This window comes from Mobula birostris, chromosome 3 (genome assembly GCF_030028105.1).
Source record: "Mobula birostris isolate sMobBir1 chromosome 3, sMobBir1.hap1, whole genome shotgun sequence".
NCBI classification, from domain to species: Eukaryota; Metazoa; Chordata; class Chondrichthyes; order Myliobatiformes; family Myliobatidae; genus Mobula; species Mobula birostris.
In genome coordinates this window covers 222171737-222195925 of record NC_092372.1, presented here as the reverse complement: position 1 = coordinate 222195925, position 24189 = coordinate 222171737, and the positions used below count along the sequence as shown (strand labels likewise).

General features: G+C 42.5%; 1 protein-coding gene across 5 annotated transcripts in view; it reads left to right on the top strand.

Moving 5' to 3' along the window:
* dlec1 (DLEC1 cilia and flagella associated protein) overlaps window positions 1-24189 on the top strand; it is a 209298-nt gene that overhangs the window by 91874 nt on the left and 93235 nt on the right. For 4 of the 5 annotated variants that reach the window (XM_072254199.1, XM_072254195.1, XM_072254198.1 and 1 more), the window contains 4 exons: window positions 4384-4477; window positions 9522-9652; window positions 12123-12281; window positions 15525-15664. In XM_072254199.1, coding sequence (XP_072110300.1) covers window positions 4384-4477; window positions 9522-9652; window positions 12123-12281; window positions 15525-15664 — 524 coding nt within the window. The remainder of the gene's footprint in view (window positions 1-4383; window positions 4478-9521; window positions 9653-12122; window positions 12282-15524; window positions 15665-24189) is intronic. The other variant, XM_072254200.1, reaches the window with a different exon arrangement.

The following is a 24189-nucleotide window of genomic DNA, read 5'->3' as shown; positions in this document are numbered from 1 at the left end:
ACGTGTAGTGATGGGGCGAGTGAAGTTATCCCCACTGGTTCTAGAATATGATGGTTGAGGGGTAATAGGGGCTGTTCCTGAACCTGGTGGTATGGGTCCTGAGGCTCCTCTACCTCAGTACTAAAGGGTAATAGGGAAGGTTGATAAACAGAGAGACCTTGAGGAGACCAAGTTCATTGTTCCCAGAAAATGGCAACAGAGATAGATGGAGTTGTTAAGATGTCAAATAGTATGCCTGCCATCATAGTTTGGACCGTAGAATATAAATGTTGGGACACCATTTTGCAACTTTGCAAAATGCTGGTTGGACTTCATTTGGAATATTGGATGCAATTCTGGTTTTTACACTATAGAAAGGATATAGCTTTGTTGGAGAGAATGCAAAGGAGATTTAACAGAATGTTACCTGGATTATTATAATTGGTTGTGGTTGGAGATTGGGTAGGCTGGGTACGTTTTCCATCCCTGACAGGAAGGAGGCTGAGCAGTGACCTGTTAGAGGTACATTAAATTATAAAAAATATAGACAGGGTAGAGGTTCAAATTCTATTTTCAGATTCAGATTATTTTTGTAGGAGCCATGTATCTACTTTCCATCTATTATATTTGCTGGCACATTTATTATGGCAATCTGTCGGGTGGGTTGGAACATGGTAGAAGCAAATGAGTATAGTTATGTATTCATGCTTTGTTAGTTTAGTTTAGTCTATTTGAGAGAGGCAGCTGGAGTGATTTTTTTTTGTTGATCGCCAATTTAGTTCAACTGCTTAGGTACACTAATTGGGATGTTATTGGAACACTAACTAGATCACTAACTTTGCTTAAATACGTTAGTTTGACTGCTAATTTAGTTACTTTGCTAATTTGGATGTTATATTGCTAATTTAGTTTCAGTGTTTTTTTTATCACTACAAGATCATTTGTCTTTGCTGGTTTCATAATAAAGAACCTTTTTCAGTTTTGGATCTTCTTCATTTTGGAAGTGTGTCACACAGGCTTGGCCTCTCAGTGGTTTTGGCTTGTTTTAAAGTAATTGTAACACATTTGTTTATCACATTAATTATCAAATTACATTATTTCATGGTGTGAAATCTGTTGTTTGCGTTGACAATCAACAGGACCGTAGGATGTACTGGGGCAGCCTGCAAGTGTCATCACAATATCCAGCACCAACATAGCAAGCCCACTCCGTTCAGCAGAATGTAGCATGGCTACTACATTCAGCAGAGCATAGCATGCACACAATGTTCAGCAGGACATGCCAAGCCTACAATGTTCAACAGAAATTTGCAAAGATACTGCATGACATCTAAAGCTCTGACAAATTCTGAAACACCAATGCCCTTGCACAGAAAATCCTACAAAAAGCAATGGATACAGCTCAATCCATCACTGGTAAAGCCCTCCCGACCATTGAACACAAATACACGGAGCGCTGTCGCAGGAAAGTAGCATCCATCATCAGGGACCCCCACCACCCAGCTCGTGCTCCCTTCCCACTCCTGACAACATGAAGAAGGAGCAAGAATCTCAGGACTCACACCATGAGGTTCAGGAACAGGTATTACCCCTCAACTATCACTGAACTGTTCCCACAACCTCTGGACTCACTTTCAAGGAGTCGTCATCTCATGTTCTCGGTATTCATTGTTTCCTTTTTTTCTTTTGTATTTGCACATATTGCTGTCTTTTACACATTGGTTGGCCATGTTGTTGGGTGTAGTGGTTCAATGATTCTATTATGATTCTTGGATTTACTGTGTATGGCAGCAAGAAAATGAATCACATGGTGACATATATGTACTTCGATAATAAATTTATTTGAACTTTGTACTTTGAAACCAATGCCCACGATGTTCAGCATGCTCACTACATTCAGTAGAGAATAGCATACCCATAATCTTCAGCAGAACATACAGTGGTGCTAGAAAGTTTGTGAACTGTGTAAAATTTTCTCTATTTCTGCATAACTATGACCTAAAATGTGATCAGATCTTCACGAAGGTCCTAAAACTAGATAAAGAGAACCCAAATATATAAATAACACAAAGAACATTATGGTCCTGCTGAAGTGCTTTGGCCTAAAATGTTGACTGTACTCCTTTCCTGGATGCTGCCTGGCCTGCTGAGTTCCTCCAGCATTTTGTGTGTGTTGCTCAGATTTCCAGCATCTGCAGATTTTCTCTTGTTTGTGAATATTATACTTGTTCATTTATTTATTGAGAAAAATGATCCAATATTACGGGTATTTGTTGGAAAAAGTATGTGAATCTGCTTTCAGTAACAGGTGTAACCCCCTTGTACAGCAGTAACTTCAATGTTTCTGGTAACTGTTATCACGGCTTGGAGGAATTTTAGGTCTTTCCTCCCTACAAAACTGCTTCAACTCTGTGATGTTGGTGGACTTTCCAGCGTGAACTGCTTGCTTCAGGTCTTTCCACAACATTTCTATAGGATTAAGGTCAGGACTTTGACTTGGCCATTTCAAAACATAAATTTTCTTCTTTTTAAACCATTCTGTTGATTTACTCTTGTCTTTCAGATCATTGTCTTGTTGCCATATCCAACTTCTATTAAGCTTCAGGTGATGGGCTGCTACCCTGACATTCTCCTGTAAAATGTCTTGATACAGTTTTGAATTCATTGTTCCCTCAATGATTACAAGCTGTCCAGGCTCCGAGGCAGCAAAGCAGCCCCAAACTATGATGCTCCTTCTACCATGCTTCACAGTTGGGATGAAGTTTTGGTGTTGATGTGCTGAGCCCTTTTTCCTCTAAGTATAGCAATGTGCATTTCTGCCAAAAAGCTCAACTTTTGTTTCATCTGTCCACAGAACATTGCCCCAGAGGCACTGTAGAACATCCAGGTGATCTTTTGCAAACTTGAGATGTGCAGCAATCTTTCTTTTTGGAGAGCAGTGGTTTCCTCTATGGTGTTCTTCCATGAACACCATTCTTGTTCAGTGTTTTTCTTGTAGTGGACACATGAACAGAGACTTTAGCAAGTTCTAGAGATTTCTGCAGGTCTTTTGCTGTTATCCTTGGCTTATTTTGCACTTCCTTCAGCATTGCACGCTGTGCTCTTTGTGTGATCCTTGCAGGATGCCCACTCCTGGGGAGAGTAGCAACAGTACTGAGTTTCCTCCATTTGTAGACAATTTCTCTGACTGTGCACTGATGAACACTCAGGTGTTTAGAAATGCTTTTGTAGCCTTTTCCAGCTTCATGCATCTCGACAATTCTTCTTCTAAGTTCCTCTGAAAGTTGTTGTGTTTAAGACATGGTGCACATAAATAGATCTTTCTAGAGAAGAGCAGGCTTTGTCAGTAACCTGACCGTGTGTCTTTTTCTATAGAGCAGGGGACCTCCAGTCTCATCTCATTGATTGGAACACCTGACTCCAAATAGCTTTTGTACAAGGCATTACCCTGGAGGTTCACATACCTTGTCCAACAAATACAACATTGGATCATTTTTTTCAATAAGTAAATGAACAAGTCTGATGTTTTTGTGTTATTAATTTAATTGGGTTCTTTTTATCTAATTTTAGGGCTTACGTGAAGATCTGACCACATTTTAGATCATATTTATGCAGAATAAGAGAAAATTCAACAGGATTCACAAACTTCCTAGCACCACTGTAGGATATCCATGATTTATCTATTTATTTATTGAAATGCAGCACGGAACCGCCCCTTCGAGCCGTGACATCCAGCAGCCCCTGATTTAACCCTAGCCTAATCCCAGAACAATCTACAATAACCAATTCACCTACCAGCCAGTACATCTTTGGACAGTGGGAGGGAAGCGGAGCACCCGCAGGAAACCCACAGAATCATGGGGAGAACGTACAAACTCCTTACAGACAGCGGTGGGAACTGGCACTATAAAGTGTTGTGTTAACCACTATGTTACTGTGCCATGTTAGCAGAACATAGCATGTCCACAATGTTCACAGTAGGGGGGGGGGGGGGAATCAAAAACATAAAGGCATATGTTTAAGGTGAAAAAAGGTGTTTTAGAGGCTTGTTGAGAGATATATTTTTAAATTATTAGTGGTTGATAACTGGAAGTCATTGCCGGAGGAGGTGGTGGAGTCAGCTACAATCACTGTTTAAAAGATGTTTAGACAGATACTCAAATAGACAAGGATAGAAGAATATAGACCTAATGTGGGCAAAAAAGTTAACTTGGACATAGTGAATTGAAAGGCCTGCTTCTGTGCAACTTGAAGGCTGTGAGTCTGGGTCTCAGCATTTGGAGAACTGGAACTGGTAACCCATTAATTCAACCACATGGTCATTAAAAGCCTGGACTTGTAACAATCTTACTGATATCAAAAGAGTAAAGCATTTTGTTATTGTGTGTGTTGCTTTATCTGTAGATGTGGAACAACAGCAAATCAGCCGTCTACTTCGAGTGGGAGAGTGTGCATGATACTCACATCTTGGAGGTGATACCGCCTTGTGGCACAGTAGGTAATGTCATATTATACTCTTCACTGGGGCTGTGACATGAACATCAGAACACACAGTGAAAGATGTGAGATCCTAAAGGGATTGGACAGGCTAGATGCAGGAAGATTGTTCCCGATGTTGGGGAAGTCCAGAACGAGGGGTCACAGTCTGAGGATAGAGGGGAAGCCTTTTAGGACTGAGATTAGGAAAAACTTCTTCACACAGAGAGTGGTGAATCTGTGGAATTCTCTGCCACAGGAAGCAGTTGAGGCCAGTTCATTGGCTATATTTAAGAGGGAGTTAGATATGGCCCTTGTGGCTACGGGGATCAGGGGGTATGGAGGGAAGGCTGGGGCGGGGTTCTGAGTTGGATGATCAGCCATGATCATAATAAATGGCGGTGCAGGCTCGAAGGGCCGAATGGCCTACTCCTGCACCTATTTTCTATGTTTCTATGTTTCTATGAAATGCATTGTATGCATCAAATCAGTTAGGGTTGTGCGGGGGGGCAGCCCGCAAGTGTCGCCACGCTTCGAACACCAACATAACATGTCCTCTACTCACTAACCCTAATTCATAAGTCTTTTTAATGTGGGATAAAACAGGAGCACCTCAGGAAACCTGCATGGTCACGGGAGAACATACAAACTCCTTTCGAACAGTGGCAGAAATTGAACCCGGGTTGCTGGTACTGTAATCGTATTATGCTAGCAATTATGCTTTCCACTCTAGGATGTGATTACACTGTCTTAAAGTTCTATAAAGAAGACTTATAGAAGTTCTAAAAAGAGTTCTCCAGAGACTTGAGCAACAAACCAGGCTGATACATCAATGCAGTACTGAAGGTTGCCCTGCTCTGTCAGAAATGGTCTGCTTTAATTGAAACATTAACCTTGGTGCCGTGTGCATGCCATCTTTCTTTGTAAGTTTACATGTTTACACTTAGTGACTAGTTTGCCAGGTACCTCCTGTACCTAATAAAGTGGCCACTGAGTGTATGTTCATGGTCTTCTGCTGCTGTCGCCCATCCACTTCAAGGTTCTGCACACCACTGTTGTAACGCGTGGTTATTAGAGTTACTGTTGCCTTCCTGTCAGTTTGAACCAGTCTGGCCATTCCACTGTGACCTCTCTCATTACAAGGTGTATTCATCCACAGAACTGCCACTCATAGGGTGTCTTTTTGTTTCTCGCACCATTCTCTGTAAACTCTAAAAACTTGTGTGTGAAAATCACAAGAGAACAGCAGTTTCTGAGATACTCAAACCATCCCGTCTGACACCAACAATCATTCCACGGTCAAAGTGACTTAGATCAGATTTTTTCCCCATTCTGATATTTGGTCTGAACAACAACTGAAGCTCTTAACCATGTCTGCATGCTTTTATGCATTGAGTTGCTGCCACATGATTGGCTTATTAGGTAGTTGCTTTAATGAGCAGGTGTACAGGTCACAAACATGAGTTAATTGGCCAAAATGCTGAAGGAACTCAACAGAACGTAGAATAATACAGCACAGTACAGGCCCTTCGGCCCACAATGTTGTGCCGACTCTTAAACCCTACCTCCCATATAACCCCCCACCTTCAATTCCTCCATATACCTGTCTAGCAATCTCTTAAACTTCACTAGTGTATCTGCCTCCACCACTGACTCAGGCAGTGCATTCTACGCACCAACCACTCTCTGAGTGAAAAAAACCTTCCTCTAATATCCCCCTTGAACTTTCCACCCCTTACCTTAAGGCCATGTCCTCTTGTACTGAGCAGTGTTGCCCTGGGGAAGAGGCGCTGGCTGTCCACTCTATCTATTCCTCTTAATATCTTGTATACCTCTATCATGTCTCCTCTCATCCTCCTTCTCTCCAAAGAGTAAAGCCCTAGCTCCCTTAATCTCTGATCATAATGCATACTCTCTAAACCAGGCAGCATCCTGGTAAATCTCCTCTGTAACCTTTCCAATGCTTCCACATCCTTCCTATAGTGAGGCGACCAGAACTGGACACAGTACTCCAAGTGTGGCCTAACCAGAGTTTTATAGAGCTGCATCATTACCCCATGACTCTTAAACTCTATCCCTCGACTTATGAAAGCTAACACCCCATAAGCTTTCTTAACTACCCTATCTACCTGTGAGGCAACTTTCAGGGATCTGTGGACATGTACCCCCAGATCCCTCTGCTCCTCCACACTACCAAGTATCCTGCCATTTACTTTGTACTCTGCCTTGGAGTTTGTCCTTCCAAAGTGTACCACCTCACACTTCTCCGGGTTGAACTCCTTGGGGTCCCCAACCTTTTTTGCACCGCAGACCGGTTTAATATTGCCAATCTTCTTGCGATCGGCCAACCGGGGGCGGGGGTGTTCAAGTAGGGTTAACTCACCTCAACATGTCTTTTACAGTTAGAGTTGCCAACTTTCTCACTCCCAAATAAGGGACAAAAGTAGCAGTCAAATCCCGGGACACTTGTGTTTACCCCGAGAAAGGCTACCATGACCACGAAGCCTTGCGCAGGCACCTGTGTGCGCATGCGCATATGTGCCGATTTTTTCCACAAATCGGTTTTGGCTTAATCTTCCCGACTATACTGTACATACATTATTTCTACTTTATATAGGCTGTGTATTTATCATATCATTCCTGCTTTTACTATATGTTACTGTTATTTTAGGTTTTATGTGTTATTTGGTAGGTTATTTTTTGGGTCTGGGAACACTCAAAAATTTTTCCCATGTGAATGAATGGTAATTGCTTCTTCGCCTTACGCCATTTCAGCTTACGAAATGTTTCATAGAAATGCTCTACTTTAGCAGGGGAAATACGGGACAAGGACGGTCCCATATGGGACAAACCAATTTAGCCCAATATACCGGATGTCCCGGCAAATATGGGACAGTTGGCAACCCTATGTTCAAGTTCAACAGTGTGTGACAGGGAATGAGGAAAGGTGCAGCTGACTCATATCGTTTCCTCACGGCCCGGTAGCACATGCTTTGCGGCCCAGTGGTTGAGGACTGCTGCTCCGCAGTATCCACAACACCACCAACCTTTATGTCGTCTGCAAACTTGCCAACCCAGCAAACCAGGCAGCATCTATGGAAAAGAGTAAACGGTCGAGGTTCTGGGTTGAGACACTTCATCAGAAATGGAAAGAAAGGAAGAGTCAGAGTAAGGGGGAGGGTGAAAAAGTACAAGGTGATCGGTGAAACCTGGAGAGGGGGAGGGGTGAAGCAAAGAGCTGAAAAGTTGATTGGTGAAAGAGTGAAAGGGTTGGAGAACAGGGAATCCGATAGGAGAGGGTAAAAGGCCAGATAAGAAAGGGAAGGGGGAGGAGCACCAAAGGCAAGTAAGGAAATAGGTGAGAGAGCAAAACAGGAATGGGAAATGGTGAAGGGGTTGGGGCAATTATCAGAAGTTTGAAAAATCGGTGTTCATGCCATCAGGTTAGAGGCTTCAGGACAGAATATAAGGTGTAGTTCCTCCAGCCCGAGTGTAGCTTCATCGCAGCAGTAGAGAAGGCCATAGACTTACATGTTAGAAAAGGAATGGGAAGTAGACGTGGCCACTGAATGAATGTACTGTGGATATTACTGACATTTCTTGCTCATCCATAACTCCCCAATGCAATGAGAGGCTGAGCCATTTCAGAAGGAAGTTAACAGTCAACCATATTGGTGGGTCTGGAACTGCATGTAGACCAGGGAGAGGTAAGATGTCAGATTTCCTCCACTGAAAGCATCATGGATGAGTTGGGTTTTTAATACAATCCAATGGTTTCATGTCAGCGTGAACCTGCATTCACCACTTCCTTTGACAGCTTGTTTCATTCTTGCACCACCCTCCGAGTGAAGAAGCCCCCCCCCCCAGGATCCCCTTAAATATTTCATCCTGATGAGTCTCTTCAGCATTCTCTGTATTAGACCATAAGACATAAGAGCAGAATTAGGCCATTCAGCCCATCTAGTCTGCTCCGCCATTCCATCATGGCTAATCAAATATCCCACTCAACCCCATACACCCGGTTTTTCGTCATATCCTTTGATGCCCTGATCAATGAGGAAACCATCAACTTCTGCCCTAAATGTACCCACGGGCTTGGCCTCCACCACAGAGCATTCCACAGATTTGCTATTTCTGGCTTAAATAATTCCTTCTTACCTTTGTTTTAAAAGGTCGCCTCTCAATTTTGAGGCTGTTCCCTCTAGTTCTGGATACCCCCACCATAAGAAATATCCTCTCCACTTCCACCCTATCTAGACCTATCAACATTCGGTAGGTTTCAATAAGATTCCCCCTTCATTCTTCTAAATTCGAGTGAGTACAGGCCCAAAGCTGCCAAACTCTCCTCACACATTAGCCCCTTCAATCCTAGAATCAACCTTGTGAACCTCCTCTGGATTCTCTCCAATTATAACACATCCTTTCTGAGATATGGGGCCCAAAGCTTCAGCATTATCTCCTTGCTTTTATATTCTGTTGCCCTTAAAATAAATGCCAACATTGCATTTGCCTTCTTTACCACAGACACGACCTGTAAATTAACCTTCTGGGAGATTTGCACGAAGACTCCTAAGTTCCTCTGTATCTCTGATGTTTGAACCTTCTCCACAGTTAGATAAGAGTCCGCACTATTGCTCCTTTCACCAAAATGCATTATCATACATTGTAGCATGGTGACTGGAGCTGTACACAATATTAAAGCGTGATCTAATTAATGTTTTGTAGAATTGCAGCATGACCTTTTAACCCTTTGACTCAATGCCTAAATCTATAAAGCCAAGCATACCAAATGCCATTTTTCACTACCCTGTGCACCTGCGTTGCCTCTTTCAGGGAGCTATGGACTTGCACTTCAAGGTCTCTCTGTGCATCAACTCTCATAAGGTCTCCACTTGTATCATTATCCAGTTTTGGATTCGTTTCCACGAACGTGCCTTTGTTCTCTTGTGTCTGAACCTTCTTTGCAAGCATATTGTTTATAAATTGTTAATTGTTCATTAGTCCTTAACTAGTTTGATGACTACCTTTAAACTAATTCTGACTGTAATTTTCTGCATTCTTCAAAGAGGCTAATAGCTACTGTGACCTGGAGCTGTTACTTACTGGGGGCAAGCCTGAGAAAATGGCCTACCATCTTCAGTGCCACATCAGGTACCATGAAGAGCCAGTCACCCTTTACGTGGAGGCAACCTTTGTGGTTAGTATAATGTATAAGCATGAATTCTGTGGACAGCTGATCCCTTTTTCCTCGGGTTTCCCAGATCTCTACCATTGATTAATCAATTTAATTATTGTTTAGTTGATCCAGTTAAAAGATGCGTAAAACATATTTACTGGAATGTGTGTCAGTGATCCAGAATTCTGGCCGCAAGTTTTAATTTCAACACAGTGCCACCATGCACACATTGGTGTGCTGTTAAAGGAAAGTTGCATTGGCAGAATTGCCATCATTTGGGTTGAAGTTAAACCAATCTATCCAAACTTTAAGAATTTTCTCTAATTCATTTTGAACAAAAGCAGGGCTTCTTTTGGGTTTTGGTCAGCTATTATTTCACAATCAACATTGGGGAAAAAAAAGAAATTGGTTGTGAAATGCACATTCAAAATGCTAGAAGAACTCAGCATGTCCTAATGAAGGGTCTCAATCCAATATATCAACTGTTTATTCCCCTCCATAGATGCTGCCTGACTTGCTGACTTCCTCCTGCAGTTTGTGTTGCTCTTGTGTTTATGGCTGTGAAATAGTTGTTCTTAGTATTAATTACTTATTGACTTATTTTTGTATTTGCACTGTCTGTTTTGATTAAATTGGTCAGGGCATGAAGGGATGAGAGGAGAATTGCAGGAGACTGGGGCTGAGAGGAAGATTGGATCAGCCATGATGAAATAGAGGAGCAGACGCAAGTGGACCAAATGGCCTAATTCTGCTCCTATATCTTACGGTCTTAGGGTCTTCTTTTGCACGTCTTTGTGTGTAGTTTTTCACTGATTCTATTGTATTTCTTTGTATCTACTGTGAGTCCCTGCAAGAAGATGAATTTCAGGGTAGCATATGGTGACATACAAGTGTAATGCTCAGGGCTATCAGCTCGTGTTTGTCTAGGGCAAACCCCGTCTGCCCGTGTTTTAGTTTGCGTAGTTGCTGTGTCATGCACCCTGGTACAAACTCACACATAAAATATCAGACAGCACACAATGTATGATTTACAGAACACGCTTTATAAATCTTACTGAAACTGTGTAATTAAGAGAGATACAACATAAAAGGAAAGTAAAAGGTGCCAAACTTATCAGAGTTCAACCACTTCATGCCCAACCATTGGAGCTCAATTAACGGGGTCTTCTGTCAACCAGAGCGCGTCCAGCACATCCTTCCTCTTCGGTTCTCCTCCTGAAAAAACCTGTGCACTGACCCAGGTTCCCACATATACAGATAGAATAACATAGCTTCCATTGGTTAGTTCCTCCGTTATCTATAACTATAACCCAAACATTTCAGCTACAGAGAATATTACCTCATAGGTAACATTACAAAGAAGCCATTTCATTATTACACTTCAGAGAAGCCATTTTATAATTAGCAGTTAACAGTTAACATTACAGTTAATATTACTGAGAACCCTACATATATACTTTGATAATAAATTTACTTGGAATTTTGACATCTAGGATACTGACATTAGATTCTAAGCACTAACTTGTCATGGGAACTCAGTGAAATGTAGATAACTCAGTGAGCCAGGGCTTTAAAACTCATGCCACCTTAGCTTCCATTTGTCTACCATCAATGGTTCCCTGCACTTCAATTTAACAAAACAAATCTCATCCATGTGTTCACATCCTTGCAATCTCCTCATTCCAGTAGCCTTCAGTTCTGCTTGCTGTTGCGAGCCTCACTGGCAGAACCTTATCTATTACCCATACCTAATTACTATCAGAAACTGGTGTAATAACAAGGTTGTATCTGATGGATGGAAATTACCAAAAGGTACTTTCATTTCACTGTCAGTTCATTGTTAAAATGCATGAACTCTTCTCACTGTACCAAAATTAAATAAGACCATAAGACATAGGAGCAGAATTAGCCTATTTGGCCGATCGAGTTTGCTCCACCATTCCATCATGGCTGATTTAATAATCCTCTCAACCCCATTCTCCTGCCTTCTCACCATAGCCTTTGACACCATTACTAATCAACAACCTATCAACCTTTGCTTTAAATATACCCAATGACACAGCTGTCTGCGGCAATGAATTCCACAGGTTCAGCATCCTCTGGTTAAAGAAATTCCTCCTCATCTCTCCTCTAAATGGACATCCCTCTAATCTGAGGATCTAATCTGTCCTCTGGTCCTACGCTCCCCACTATAGGAAGTATCCTCTCCATATCCACTCTAATTCAACAGCAGCAATGTACAATCATGAAGCCTTCAGATGACTTTTCATTGAGTCACATAGTCATGCAGCATGCAAACAGATCCTTTGGCCCATCAAGTCCAAGCTGCCTATCACTAATCCTACACAAACCAATTCTATTCTCCCCACATTAACATCTACTTCCCTGTAAGATTCGGCCACTCAGCTACACATCCGGGGCAATTCACAGGAGCCAACTGACATACCAGTCTGAATGTTTTTATCACACCTCAGTTACATTTTTTTTTCAGGGCCCACAGGTTTGTATAGCCCTTCCATCTCTGGATTTCTGCCTGGTACGGTTTGGAACCAGAGCCACTCGCAGCCTGTACATCAAGAACACGTGCCAGTTGCCAGCGTCCTGGTGTTTGCAAGAGAGTGCTGCTTGTCTGAGTGAGCGGGGTGAAGAGGTAGGAGCAGGTTTGGAATATCAAGAATTTTATCTGAAATTTAAATTTCCCCTTCACTTCAGGAATTTCCTAATATTTGTTTTATTTAGAGGTACAGCACTGTAACAGACCTTTGTGGTCTAACAAGCCCGGTCCACCCAGTTATACCCATGTGACCAATTAATGTACCAATCCATGTGCCTTTGGGATGTGGGAGGAAGGATCACCCAGGAAAACCCTCAGGGGCATGACGAGAGCATACAAACTCTCTGCAGACAGTAGGATGAGAAAACTAGAGTGTAATTAATCTCACAAATTGCAGTACAGCCAAACAGAAATGTAACCACTTTACTGCAGTGTAGTGTTACCCCTCCCTTCCATTATTAAGTCTGCAGTAGGTTAGTATTTTATTACCAGGAGTGCAGGAGAATGAGAGAAGATTTGATAGAGGTATACAGAATTATGAGGGGTATAGATAGGGTAAATGCATACATGCTTTCTCTCCTCAGGTTAGGTGAGAGCAGAGCTAGAGATTATGAGTTAAGTTTGAAGGGCTGAGGAACATACTCAGAGGATGGTGAAAATGTGGAATGATCTGCCAGCAGAAGATACAGATGTGGGTTCAAGTGCAATATTTAAGGGAAGTTTGGATAGGCACATGTATGGGAGGGGTATGGAGACCTATGGTGCGGTTGCAGGTAAATGGGACTATGCAGAAGAACAGGCCAACATGGACTAGATTCCTGTTCCTACAAATTATAAAATGCGTTGCAACACCTCCCACAGACATCAACAGAAACATGGTTACTCCTCCAAGTTATAATCATTCTGACTTGGAACTACTGCTCAAACATCACTGAGCCAAAATCTTAGAACTCCTTTAGTAAGAGTGCTTTGAAGTACCTTTGCAGCAAGGAGTGCTGTGGGACAAGAGGGCAGCTCATTCCCTCCTCCTGAAGAATGCCAAGTGTGGGTATTGACGCCTTACTGCAAAGCCTACATTCCATTACTAAATAATAAAATAAAGGCTATGGATATAACTAATTATATGGCAGTGCAGTTAAATACTATTGATGTATCCAAAAATAAAATGTCATAGACTCTTAGAGTCACAGGGTGATACAGCATGAAAAAACAGGCCCTATGGCCATACTTATCCATGCCGGTGAGTTGCCTAACTGAGCTAGTTGCATTTACCTGTGTGTACTATGGAAGCAGGTTCAGGGGTTGGTGAGTGAGTCAGAAGACACTGATTATGAACAAGCATATTAATCAGTTATTTACAAACAGTAAAAGATTTAACCAAACATAAAAATGCTCCCTAAGTTATACAAACTACAAAACTAAATACTGTATTCAACAAAGAGACTCTTAGCTGAGAGTGTAAGTCTGGAGCAAACTTTCCCAATGATTCTTCAGCACTGTTCACAACCTCAGTGTGAAGCGCCCAGGGAACAAACGGAGAGAGCCGAACCTACTGCACGTGCTATTTTTGTACCCAAGGTGCCTGAATCCAGACATAGGTGCTGTGGTACAAAAGGCAACCAATGGGAAAGAGAATTCAAGTGGGGCAATTAATGACCTGCATGATTTCAACCGACAAGCAAACTAACCACCACATAACACTGAGTTTGGTTCAGATTCCTCTGAAACTTTCTGAACCATGTACCTGTCCAATGCCTCTTAAATGTATTTGTAACCACCTCTCGCACTTCTTCTGCCGGCTTGTTCCGTACACTCACCATGCTATGTATAAAAAAACCTTGCCGCTCCAGCCCATTTTAAATCTTTCCTTTCTCACTTACAACTTGTTCCTGTAGTTTTGGACTCCCCTATCCTGAGGGAAAGACTTTGGCTAGTCATCTTCTATATGCTCTTGGTAATTTTACAAGTTTCTACAAGATCAACCCTCACCACTTCAACAGGGAAACCTGGATAAGTACATGAGTGGAAGGGGTATGGTGGGCTGTGGTCCAGGTGTGGGCCAATGGGACTAGGTAGTATAACATTTCAGCACAGATTAGCTGCTGTAACTCTCTGGTGGAGTCATAGAGAAGTACAGCACAGAGGCAGGCCCTTCAGCCCATTCATTCCATGCTGAAACCATTTAAACTGCCTATTCCCAATGATTTGCACCAGGACCATAGACCTCCATATCTCTACCATCCATGTACCTATCCAACCTTCTCTTAAATGTTGAAATTGAGCTTATATGGACCACTTGTACTGGCAGCTCATTGCACACTCTCACGACCCTCTGAGTGAAGAAGTTTCCCCTCATGTTCCTCATAAACTTTTCCCCTTTCAATCTTAACCTATGAGCTCTGATTGCAGACCCTCCCAACGTCAGTGGAACAAGCCTGCTTGAATTTACCTTATCAATACTCCTCATAATTTTGTATACCTCTATCAAATCCCTTCTCAATCTTCTACACTCTAAATAATACAGTCCTAGCGTATTGAATCTTTCCTTATAACTTGTGCCCTCCAGATCCGGCTACATTCTTGTAAGTTTTCTCTGTACTCTTTCAACCTTGTTTACATCTTTCCTGTAGATAGGTGACCAAAACAGCACACAATACTCCAAGTTAGGCCTCACCAAAGTCTTATACAACTTCAACATAACATCCCTTCTTTTGTGCTCAATACATTGATTTATGAAGGCCAATGTGCCAAAAGCTCTCTCTATGACCCTATCTACCCGTGACGCCACTTTCAATGAATTATGTACCTGGCGCCCCAGATCCCTTTGTTCTACCACACTCCCCTGTGCCCTACTGTTCATTATGTAAGACTTACCCTGGTTGGTCCTACCAAAGCGCAAAACCTCACACTTGACTGCATTATGTAGATGATAACATCTACATAAATCTTTTTTGTACCCTTTCCACTTCTATGCCATTCATAGCAGGGTGACCAGAACTGTACGCTGTACTCCAAGTATGACCTTATCAATGTCTCGTACAGCTGTATCATGATGCCCCAACTCCTGTACTCATGACCAATGAAGGTGAGCATACCAAACATTGTTCATTCCTCTCCATAGATGCTGCCTGATCTGCTAAGTTCCTCCAACATTTTGTGTGTGTGTGTGTGTGTGTGTATGGGAGTCAAACACCTCCTTCACCACTCTGACTACCCGTGTCGCCACTTTCAAGGAAACCTGTCGGTGATCAATGATGTCTGTTGCATCTTGCTAACAGACACTGTTTACTCAGAAAAGTAGATGTGAAGGAAGTGTGATCCACACCCGTCTGATTGCAGGCCTCACAATTTACCTCTGAACCATCCAGTGGAGAACTGCCACCACTGTCCGACTACAACGTGAATATCCTGTTTACACCCACCAAGTGTCAAAGCCTGAAGACAGTTCTTGAACTGAAAGTGGAAAATGGGAATACAAGGTAAACTCAATAACCAAATTGCCTCTCCCAGCTGGATGGACCGGCCTAATGCACTGAGTGTTCTCCGAGTGGCTGTCATGTCGCTTGTAGTTCCTGCCTGCTCTCTGAACCAAGCACCTTTGTTGTGTCCTGCTGTTCCAGTGCTACTCTGTTTTCTCTATAATCCTTACTCTTTCCTGCTATCTTTGTTTTCTTACCCCTGCCTATTTACACCCCCTCGGGCCCACTCCTCCTTCCATTTCTCCTATTCTCCGCTCCCCTCTCCTATCCAATTTCTTCCTCTCCAGCCCCTTACCTTTCCTACCCACCTGGCATTACCTTTCACCTTCTAGTTATCCACCTTCCCATCCCCCCACCTTTTTATTTTGGTGTCTTCCTCCTCCTTTTCCAGTTCTGAGGAGGGGTCTCGGCCAGAAACATCGACTGTTTATTCATTTCCATAGATGCTGCCTGATCTGCTGAGTTCCTCCAGCATTTTGTGTGTGTTGTCGTCTTTGTCTTCTGTTGCCTTGTCAGCTCTTTCCCATGTCACAGCTTCTTCAGATACCAGAGGGCAAGGGCACAGCCTCAGAATAGAGGGATGTCCCTTTAGAATAGAAATGAGGAGAAACTTCTTTAGCCAGAGGGTGGTGAATTTGTGGAATTCATAGTCATAATGACTGTGGAGTCATTGGATATATTTAAAGCGAAGGTTGATGGGTTCTTGATTAGTAAGGTTGTCAAAGGTTACAGGGAGAAGGCAGGAGAATGGGCGCGGAGAAGGATAATAAACCAGCCATGATGGAATGGCTGAGCAGACTCAATGGGCTGATTGGCTGAATTTTGTTCCTATATCTTATGGTCTTATGTTCCATGCTGACTGCACTGTGAGCTCAGAGGTACTCGGGCTGCCTCTGGCACCTATTTGACAGAGTTATCCCTATTCTTTCTCCACAGCCCATAACTTCTTCCTTTTCTAGTCTCTGATCTGTTGTCTTCAGAAAGCCACAATCAAATATTCAGGTGGCAGATTCCAGATCATAACAATTCTCTAAAGCAGGGGTTCCTAATCTGGGGTCCACAGATCTCTTGGTTAATGGTAGTGGTCCATGGCATAAAAGAGGTTGGGAACCCCTGCTCTAGAGTAATATATTCCTCAGTCTTATGGAACTACATAATTCCATGTTCTCTGATTATAGACTCACCTGTCAGTAAAAATAGTTACCCTACAATTACCCCATTAAACCCTTTCATGAAATTGAACACCTCTTTTCAATCTCCACTTTTCTGATCTAATGAAAAGATTACCAGCTGAAATCTCACCTCTATCTCTGGTACCATTTTAGTAAATATTAGCCACTCCACTCATTAAGAAGGGAGGGAGGCAAATGACAGGAAATTATAGCCCAGTTAGCGTGACTTCAGTGTTTGACAAGATATTAGAGTCCATCATTAAGAATGAGATATTGGAGTACTTGGAGGCACATGATAAAATTGGTCAAAGTTAGCATGGTTTCCCTAAAGGGGATTCTTGTCTGATTAATCTGTTGGAATTTGTTGAGAAAGTAAAAGGCAGGATAGACAAAGGAGAGTCAGTGTATGGTGTTTACTTGGATTTTCAGAGGCCCTTGATAAGGTGCCATGCATGAGGCTGCTAAACAAGATGAGAGACCATGGTATTTCAGGAAAAATACTAGCATGAACAGACTGGCAAGAGGCAAAGAGTGGGAATAAAGTGGGCCTTTTCTGGCTGGCTGCTGGTAACTAGTGGTATTCCACAGGAGTCAATTGGATCTACAACTTTCCACTCTAAATGTTAGTGATCTGGAAGACACAATTGATAACTTTGTGGCTAAGTTTTCGGGGTGATTGGAGGGACAGGTAGTGTTGAGGAAGCAGACTGCAGAAGAATACTGGATACTAAAAGGCCTTGGTAGTGTGGAAGTAGAGAGGATGTTTCCAGAAGGACAGTCTAGGAATTAAGTGCACACCCTCAGAATAAAGCTATGTTTTTTTAAAACTGAGATGAGGAGGAATTTCTTCAACCAGAGGGTGGTGAATCTGTGGAATTTGTTGCCACAATGGGTTGTGGAGGCCAAGTCATTGGGTGCATTTAAAACATAGATTGATAGGTTCTTGATTGATAAGGGGTTAAGGGTTATAGGGAGAAAACAGGAAAATGTGATTAGAAAGAAAATCAGCCATTATTGGATGGGGTAGCAGACTTGACGGACCAAATGGACTAATTTTGGATCTATATCTTAGGGTCTTTTATTCGTGGTTGCCAGAATTTGCCCCAGAGCTCCAACTGGGATATAAATAAGGATTTATAAAGGTTTAGTACAACCTCCCTACTAATTGTGCATTGTCATAGTGTTGTAGAATTGTACAACATAGAAGTAAACCATTTTACCCAACTTGTTCACACCAACTAGTGGGCACTTATATGTATTAATCCTTTCTATATAACCATATAACAATTACAGCACGGAAACAGGCTATCTCAGCCCTTCTAGTCTGTGCCGAACTCTTACTCTCACCTAGTCCCACCGACCTGCACTCAGCCCATAACCCTCCATTCCTTTCTCCATATAGCTATCCAATTTAACTTTAAATGACAACATCAAACCTGCCTCAACCACTTCTGCTGGAAGCTCTTTCCACACAGCTACCACTCTCTGAGTAAAGTTCCCCCTCATGTTACCCCTAAACTTTTGCCCTTTAACTCTCAACTCATGTGCTCTTGTTTGAATCTCCCCCATTCTCAATGGAAAAAGCCTATCCACGTCAACTCCATCTACCCCCCTCATAATTTTAAACACCTCTATCAAGTCTCCCCTCAACCTTCTACGCTCCAAAGAATAAAGACCCAACTTGTTCAACCTTTCTCTGTAACTTAGGCGATGAAACCCAGGTAACATTCTAGTAATTATTCTCTGTACTCTCTCTATTTTGAACTCTTTCTATCTCTCAGCACTTGGTCCATACCCCTCTATACCTAAGAAACTGAAATGCTCACCTGGACATTTCCTAAATGCTGTCACAGATTAACAGAGTCACAGAGTCCAGCCCAACTCATCCGTGCCAATCAATGTCCCATATGAGGAACAGAATCAGGATGAAGTTTATTATCACTGACGTTATGAAATGTAAGTAAATAATTCATGCAAAAAGAGAGCAAAATGGTGTTCATGGGCAATTCATGAATTTGATGATGGAGGGGAAAAAGCTGCTCCTGAAACACTGAGTGTGGGTTTTCAGGCTCCTGTACCTCCTCCCTGATAGCAGTAATGAGAAGAGGACATGTCTTGGATAGTAAGGTCCTTAATGATGGATGCCACGTTCTTGAAGCACCACCTTTTAGACCATAAGACATAGGAGAAGAATTAGGCCATTCAGCCCATCAAGTCTGCTCTGCCATTCAATCATGGCTGATCCTGGATACCAACCAAACCTATACACCTGCCTTCTCGCCATATCCTTTGATGCCCTGACTGATTAGAAAACTATCAACTTCCGTCTAAAATATGACTGTGGACTTGGCCTCCACCGCAGTCTGTGGCAGAGAATTGCACAGATTCACCACTCTTTGGCTAAAAAATTCCTCCTTACCTCTGTTCTAAAAGGTTGCTCCTCAAGTTTGAGACTGTGCCCTCTAGTTCTGGATACCCCACCATAGGAAGCATTCTCTCCACATCCACCCTATGTAGTCCGTTCAACATTTGGTAGGTTTCAATGAGACCTACATTCTTCTAAATTCCAGTAAGTACAAGCCCAAAGCTGCCAAATGTTCCTCATATCTTAACCCCTTCATCCTTGTGAACCTCCTCTGGACTCTTTCCAATGACAATACATCCCTTCTGAGATATGGGGACCAAAACTGTTGGTAATACTCCAAGTGCAGCTTGACTTGTGTCTTATAAAGGCTCAGCATTATCTCCTTGTTTTTGTATTCTATTCCCCTTGAAATAAATTCCAGCATTACATTTGCCTTCTTTTCCATAGACTCAATCTGTAAATTAAACTTCTGGGAGTCTTGCACGAGGACTCCTAAGTCCTTCTGCATCTCATCTCTGATGTTTGAACTTTCTCCCCATTTAGATAATACTGTTGTTCCTTTTACCAAAATGCATGATCACACCAATCTTTGTATCATCCTCAAACTTTGCCACAAAGCCATCAATTCCATTATCCAAATCATTGAAAAACAATGTTGAAAGTAGTGGTCCCAATACTGATCACTAATCACTGCATCCAACCTGAAAAAGTCTCCTTTATTTCCATTTGCTGCCTCCTTCCTGTCAGCCATTCCTCTACCCATAGGATTTTATCTTGTTAAGCAGCCTCATGTCTGGCACCTTATCAAATGTTTTCTGAAAATCCAAGTAATTGATATCTACTGCCTCTCCTTTGTCCACCTTGCTTGTCACTTCCTCGAAGAACTCTAACAAATTTGTCAGGCATGATTTCCCTTTACAGAAACCATGCTGACTTTGACTTATTTTACCATTAGTCTCCAAGTACCCTGAAACCTCATCCTTACTAATGGACTCCAACACTCTCTGAACCACTGAGGTTAGGCTAACTGGTTTTTCTTTTCTTTTGCCTTCCTCCCTTCTTAAAGAGTGGAGTGACATTTGCAATCTTCCAGTCCTCGGGGACCATGCCAGAATCAAGTGATTCTTGAAAGATCAAGGCCAATGCATCCATTATTTGTTCAGCAACATCTCTCAGGACTCTGGGATGTTGTTCATCTGGTCCAGGTGACTTATCCACCTTAAGATGTTTCAGTTTACATTTCACTTTTTCCTTTGTAAGAGCAATAGCACTCGCTTCTGCTCCCTGACACTCACGGTCCTCTGGCACACTGCTAAGTGGTTCATTTTGGTAGGTCAAATATGATGGCAGATTAGTATTAATGGTAAGACTATGATGGCAGTGTGGAGGATCAGAGGGATCTTGGGGTCCGAGTCCATAGGACACTCAAAGCAGCTGCGTAGGTTGACTTCTGTGGTTAAGAAGGTATATGGTGTATTGGCCTTCATCAATCGTGGAATTGAATTTAGGAGCCAAGAGGTAATGTCGCAGCTATGTAGGACCCTGGTCATACCCCACTGGGAGCACCGTGCTCAGTTCTGGTCGCCTCATTACAGGAAGGATGTGGAAGGCATAGAAAGGGTGCAGAGGAGATTTACAAGGATGTTGCCTGGATTGGGGAGCATGCCTTATGAGAATAGGTTGAGTGAACTCAGCCTTTTCTCCTTGGAGTGACAGAGGATGAGAGGTGACCTTATAGAGGTGTATAGGATGATGAGAGGCATTGATCATGTGGATAGTCAGAGGCTTTTTCCCAGGGCAGAAATGGTTGCCACAAGAGGACACAGGTTTGAGGTGCTGGGGAGTAGGTACAGAGGAGATGTCAAGGGTAAGTTTTTTACTCAGAGAGTGGCGAGTGCTTGGAATGGGCTGCTGGCAACGGTGGTGGAGGCGGATACGATAGGGTCTTTTAAGAGACTTTTAGATAGGTACATGGAGCTCAGTAAAATAGAGGACTATAGGTAAGCCTAGTAATTTCTAAAGTAGGGACATGTTCGGCACAAATCTGTGGGCCGAAGGGCCTGTATTGTGCTGTAGGTTTTCTATGTTTCTATGTCTACCACAGTGAAGACTGATGCAAAGTACCCATTAAATTCATCTGCCATTTCTTTGTCCCCCATTACTACCACACCAGCATTTCACCTTGCTTCTAGTCTTTGTGCAACCCTTAACTTCCTTTGTCGGCCACGGTTGCCTACTCCTCCCATTTGAGAACAACTTCTGTGGGACATATCTATTCTGTGCCTTGTGAACTATTCCCTCTGTAATTCCCATTATTCCATTGTGATACTGATACATGTGACTTGTGCTTCTCCCTCTCAAATTGCAGTCTGAATTCAATCATATTAGGATCACAGCCTCCGAAGGGTTCCTTTACATTAAGCTCCCTAATAAGATCTGGGTTATTACACAACACCCAATCTAAGATAGCCTTTCCCGAAGCAGGCTGTTCTAAAAAGCTATCTAGTAGGCATTCAAAAAATTCCCTCTCTTGTGATCCAACACCAACCTGATTTCCCAAACCCCTTGCTTATTGAAGAACCCCATTACAACTGTGACATTACATTTTTCCTGCCCTCTTTGCAATATCAACCCCACATACAGGCTACTACTTGGAAATCTATATATGATTCCCATAATGAGGTTTTTAACTCTTGCAGTTTCTTAACTCCACTCACAAAGATTCAATATTCTCGGACCCTATGTCATCTCTTTCTGAAGATGTAATTCCATCTCTTACCAACAGAGCCACACCACTGCCTATGCCTCTTTGTCCGTCCTTTCGGTACAAAGTATATCTTTTGATGTTAAGCTCTCAACTATGCTTTCTTTCAGCCACGACTCAGTGATTCCCACAGCGTCATACCGACCAATCTCTAATTGTGCAACAAATTTGTCCACCTTATTCCGAATGCTACACACATTTAAATATAGCACCTTAGGTCATGCATTCTTCGCCCTTTTGAAGAAGGCCTTGGTGAGGAGGTGAGTGCCCATGATAGAATTGGCTGAGCTTACAATCCTCTGCAGCTTCTTCCGATCCTGTGCAGTGGCCTCTCCATTCTAGATGATACAACCATTTAGAAGGCTCTCTATGGTAGATCAGTACACCTGTTCACATATGTAAATGGTACATTTGGCTCATATACCTTCCAAGCGTTTCCTATTCATGATTCTTCCCGAAAGTTTTTTAAACACTGTAATTGCACCCACCCATATCACTTCCTTTGTGGCATCTCATTCCATACATCCACCAGTCTTTGCGTGAAAAAGTTGCCCTCGTGTCTCCTTTAAGGTTTTCCTTTCTCCCTATTGGTGAATTAGCTTCATCTACTCTGAGAAGGTGCCAGGAATTCATCACTCTTTGGGCGAAGAAGGTTCCCCTCATACCCCCTCTGAATCTCTTCCCCTTTGCTCTAAATCTATGTCCTCTGATCTAAGTCTAATATGGGGAAATGTTTGCTTTGGTCTACCCTCTCTGTACCCCTAATCATTTTATATACCTCAGTATGCCCCCAGTTAACTTCCTCTGCTTCAGGGAGACTAGACCGAATTTCCTATCTCACCTCACAATTAAACAGCTACATTCCAGGCAACAGGCAATGCCTCTTTAACACAAGCAATTCTACTTTTGCTGGAAATCCATGGTGTTTACCTCTTACTCTGCACCTTAATTAGAGTTTAATTTAACACACACCCAGAGTCCTGTGGCTCACAGCCCAGAACCTGCACAGTATTGCGTCATTCCTACCTTCAGCTGCCTCCACATAAGTCTACTTTGTGACCCCACCTTCTGACTTATTCAGGTTCCAAATCACCCCACCCGAACCATATCAAATCGCTTATGAAATGGTGGCATGTGGGCATGCAGCTGATAGATCACGCAGTGAATTGATTGGGCCTCCTACACATGGGAGGCACTCTCTTTAGACTGCACACAGTTTCATCTTGGCTGGCCCATTTCCTAGCCCCCACACTGTCAGATGCCCAGTATGTAACGTTACTAACAATACTCAGTAGAAACTTTTAATCCTATCACTCCGCATACATAACTCCACCTGCCATAAGAAAGTACCTTGGGATAGTGTATACAGTCAAATCCCTTCATCCAGATAAACCCCACCTTGGTTGTATTATCTTGGGTTGATTATTAATCGAACAAGTGATGAGAAACTGCTGCAGGCTTGATCTTGTTAACAACATCCATTCGCCATCAATCTACAGGGCATTACACTCAAAGACGTAGGCTGTATTAGATTTTTTGTGTGATTGTATGTTTACTACTATCTTATACGTGCTAAATATGCCTTCTACTGTTTATGACTGTTAGTACTATGGTTTGTACCTTGGTCCCAGAGGAATGATGATGCATTTGGCTGAATTCATGGGTATTTATGTATGAAGCAATGACAATTAAACTTGAATTTGAACTTGAAGTTATTATATGGAAGTAAGTTACTCCAGTACCTATGTGGAAACTAGGTACATGAACAAAGATTGTGAGACTGCAGAAGTCCATAACAATCTTGCAAGCCTACTCACTCCCATGTCAACATATGTCTACTGAAAACTAAAACCGGTCATCAGAGGGGAGATTTGATAGAGGTAAACAAAATTATAAGGGGTATATGTTTAATGGAAAAAGGCTTTTTGGTGACCCTAGAACGAAAGGTCATAGCAACACACACACAATGCTGAAGAAACTCAGTGGGTCAGGCAGCATCTATGGAGAAGAGTGAAGAGTCAATATTTTGGGCTGAGACCCTTCATCAGGACTGGAAAGAAAGAGGAGGAGTCAGATTAAGAAGTGGGGAGGGGAGAGAGAAAGAAGTACAAGGTGATAGGTGAAACTGGGGGAGGGGGAAGGGGTGAAGTAAAGAGCTGGGAAGTTTATTGGTGAATTTAGGCCTAATGTAGATTGGGAGATTGCTTCACAGAGCACCTACTCT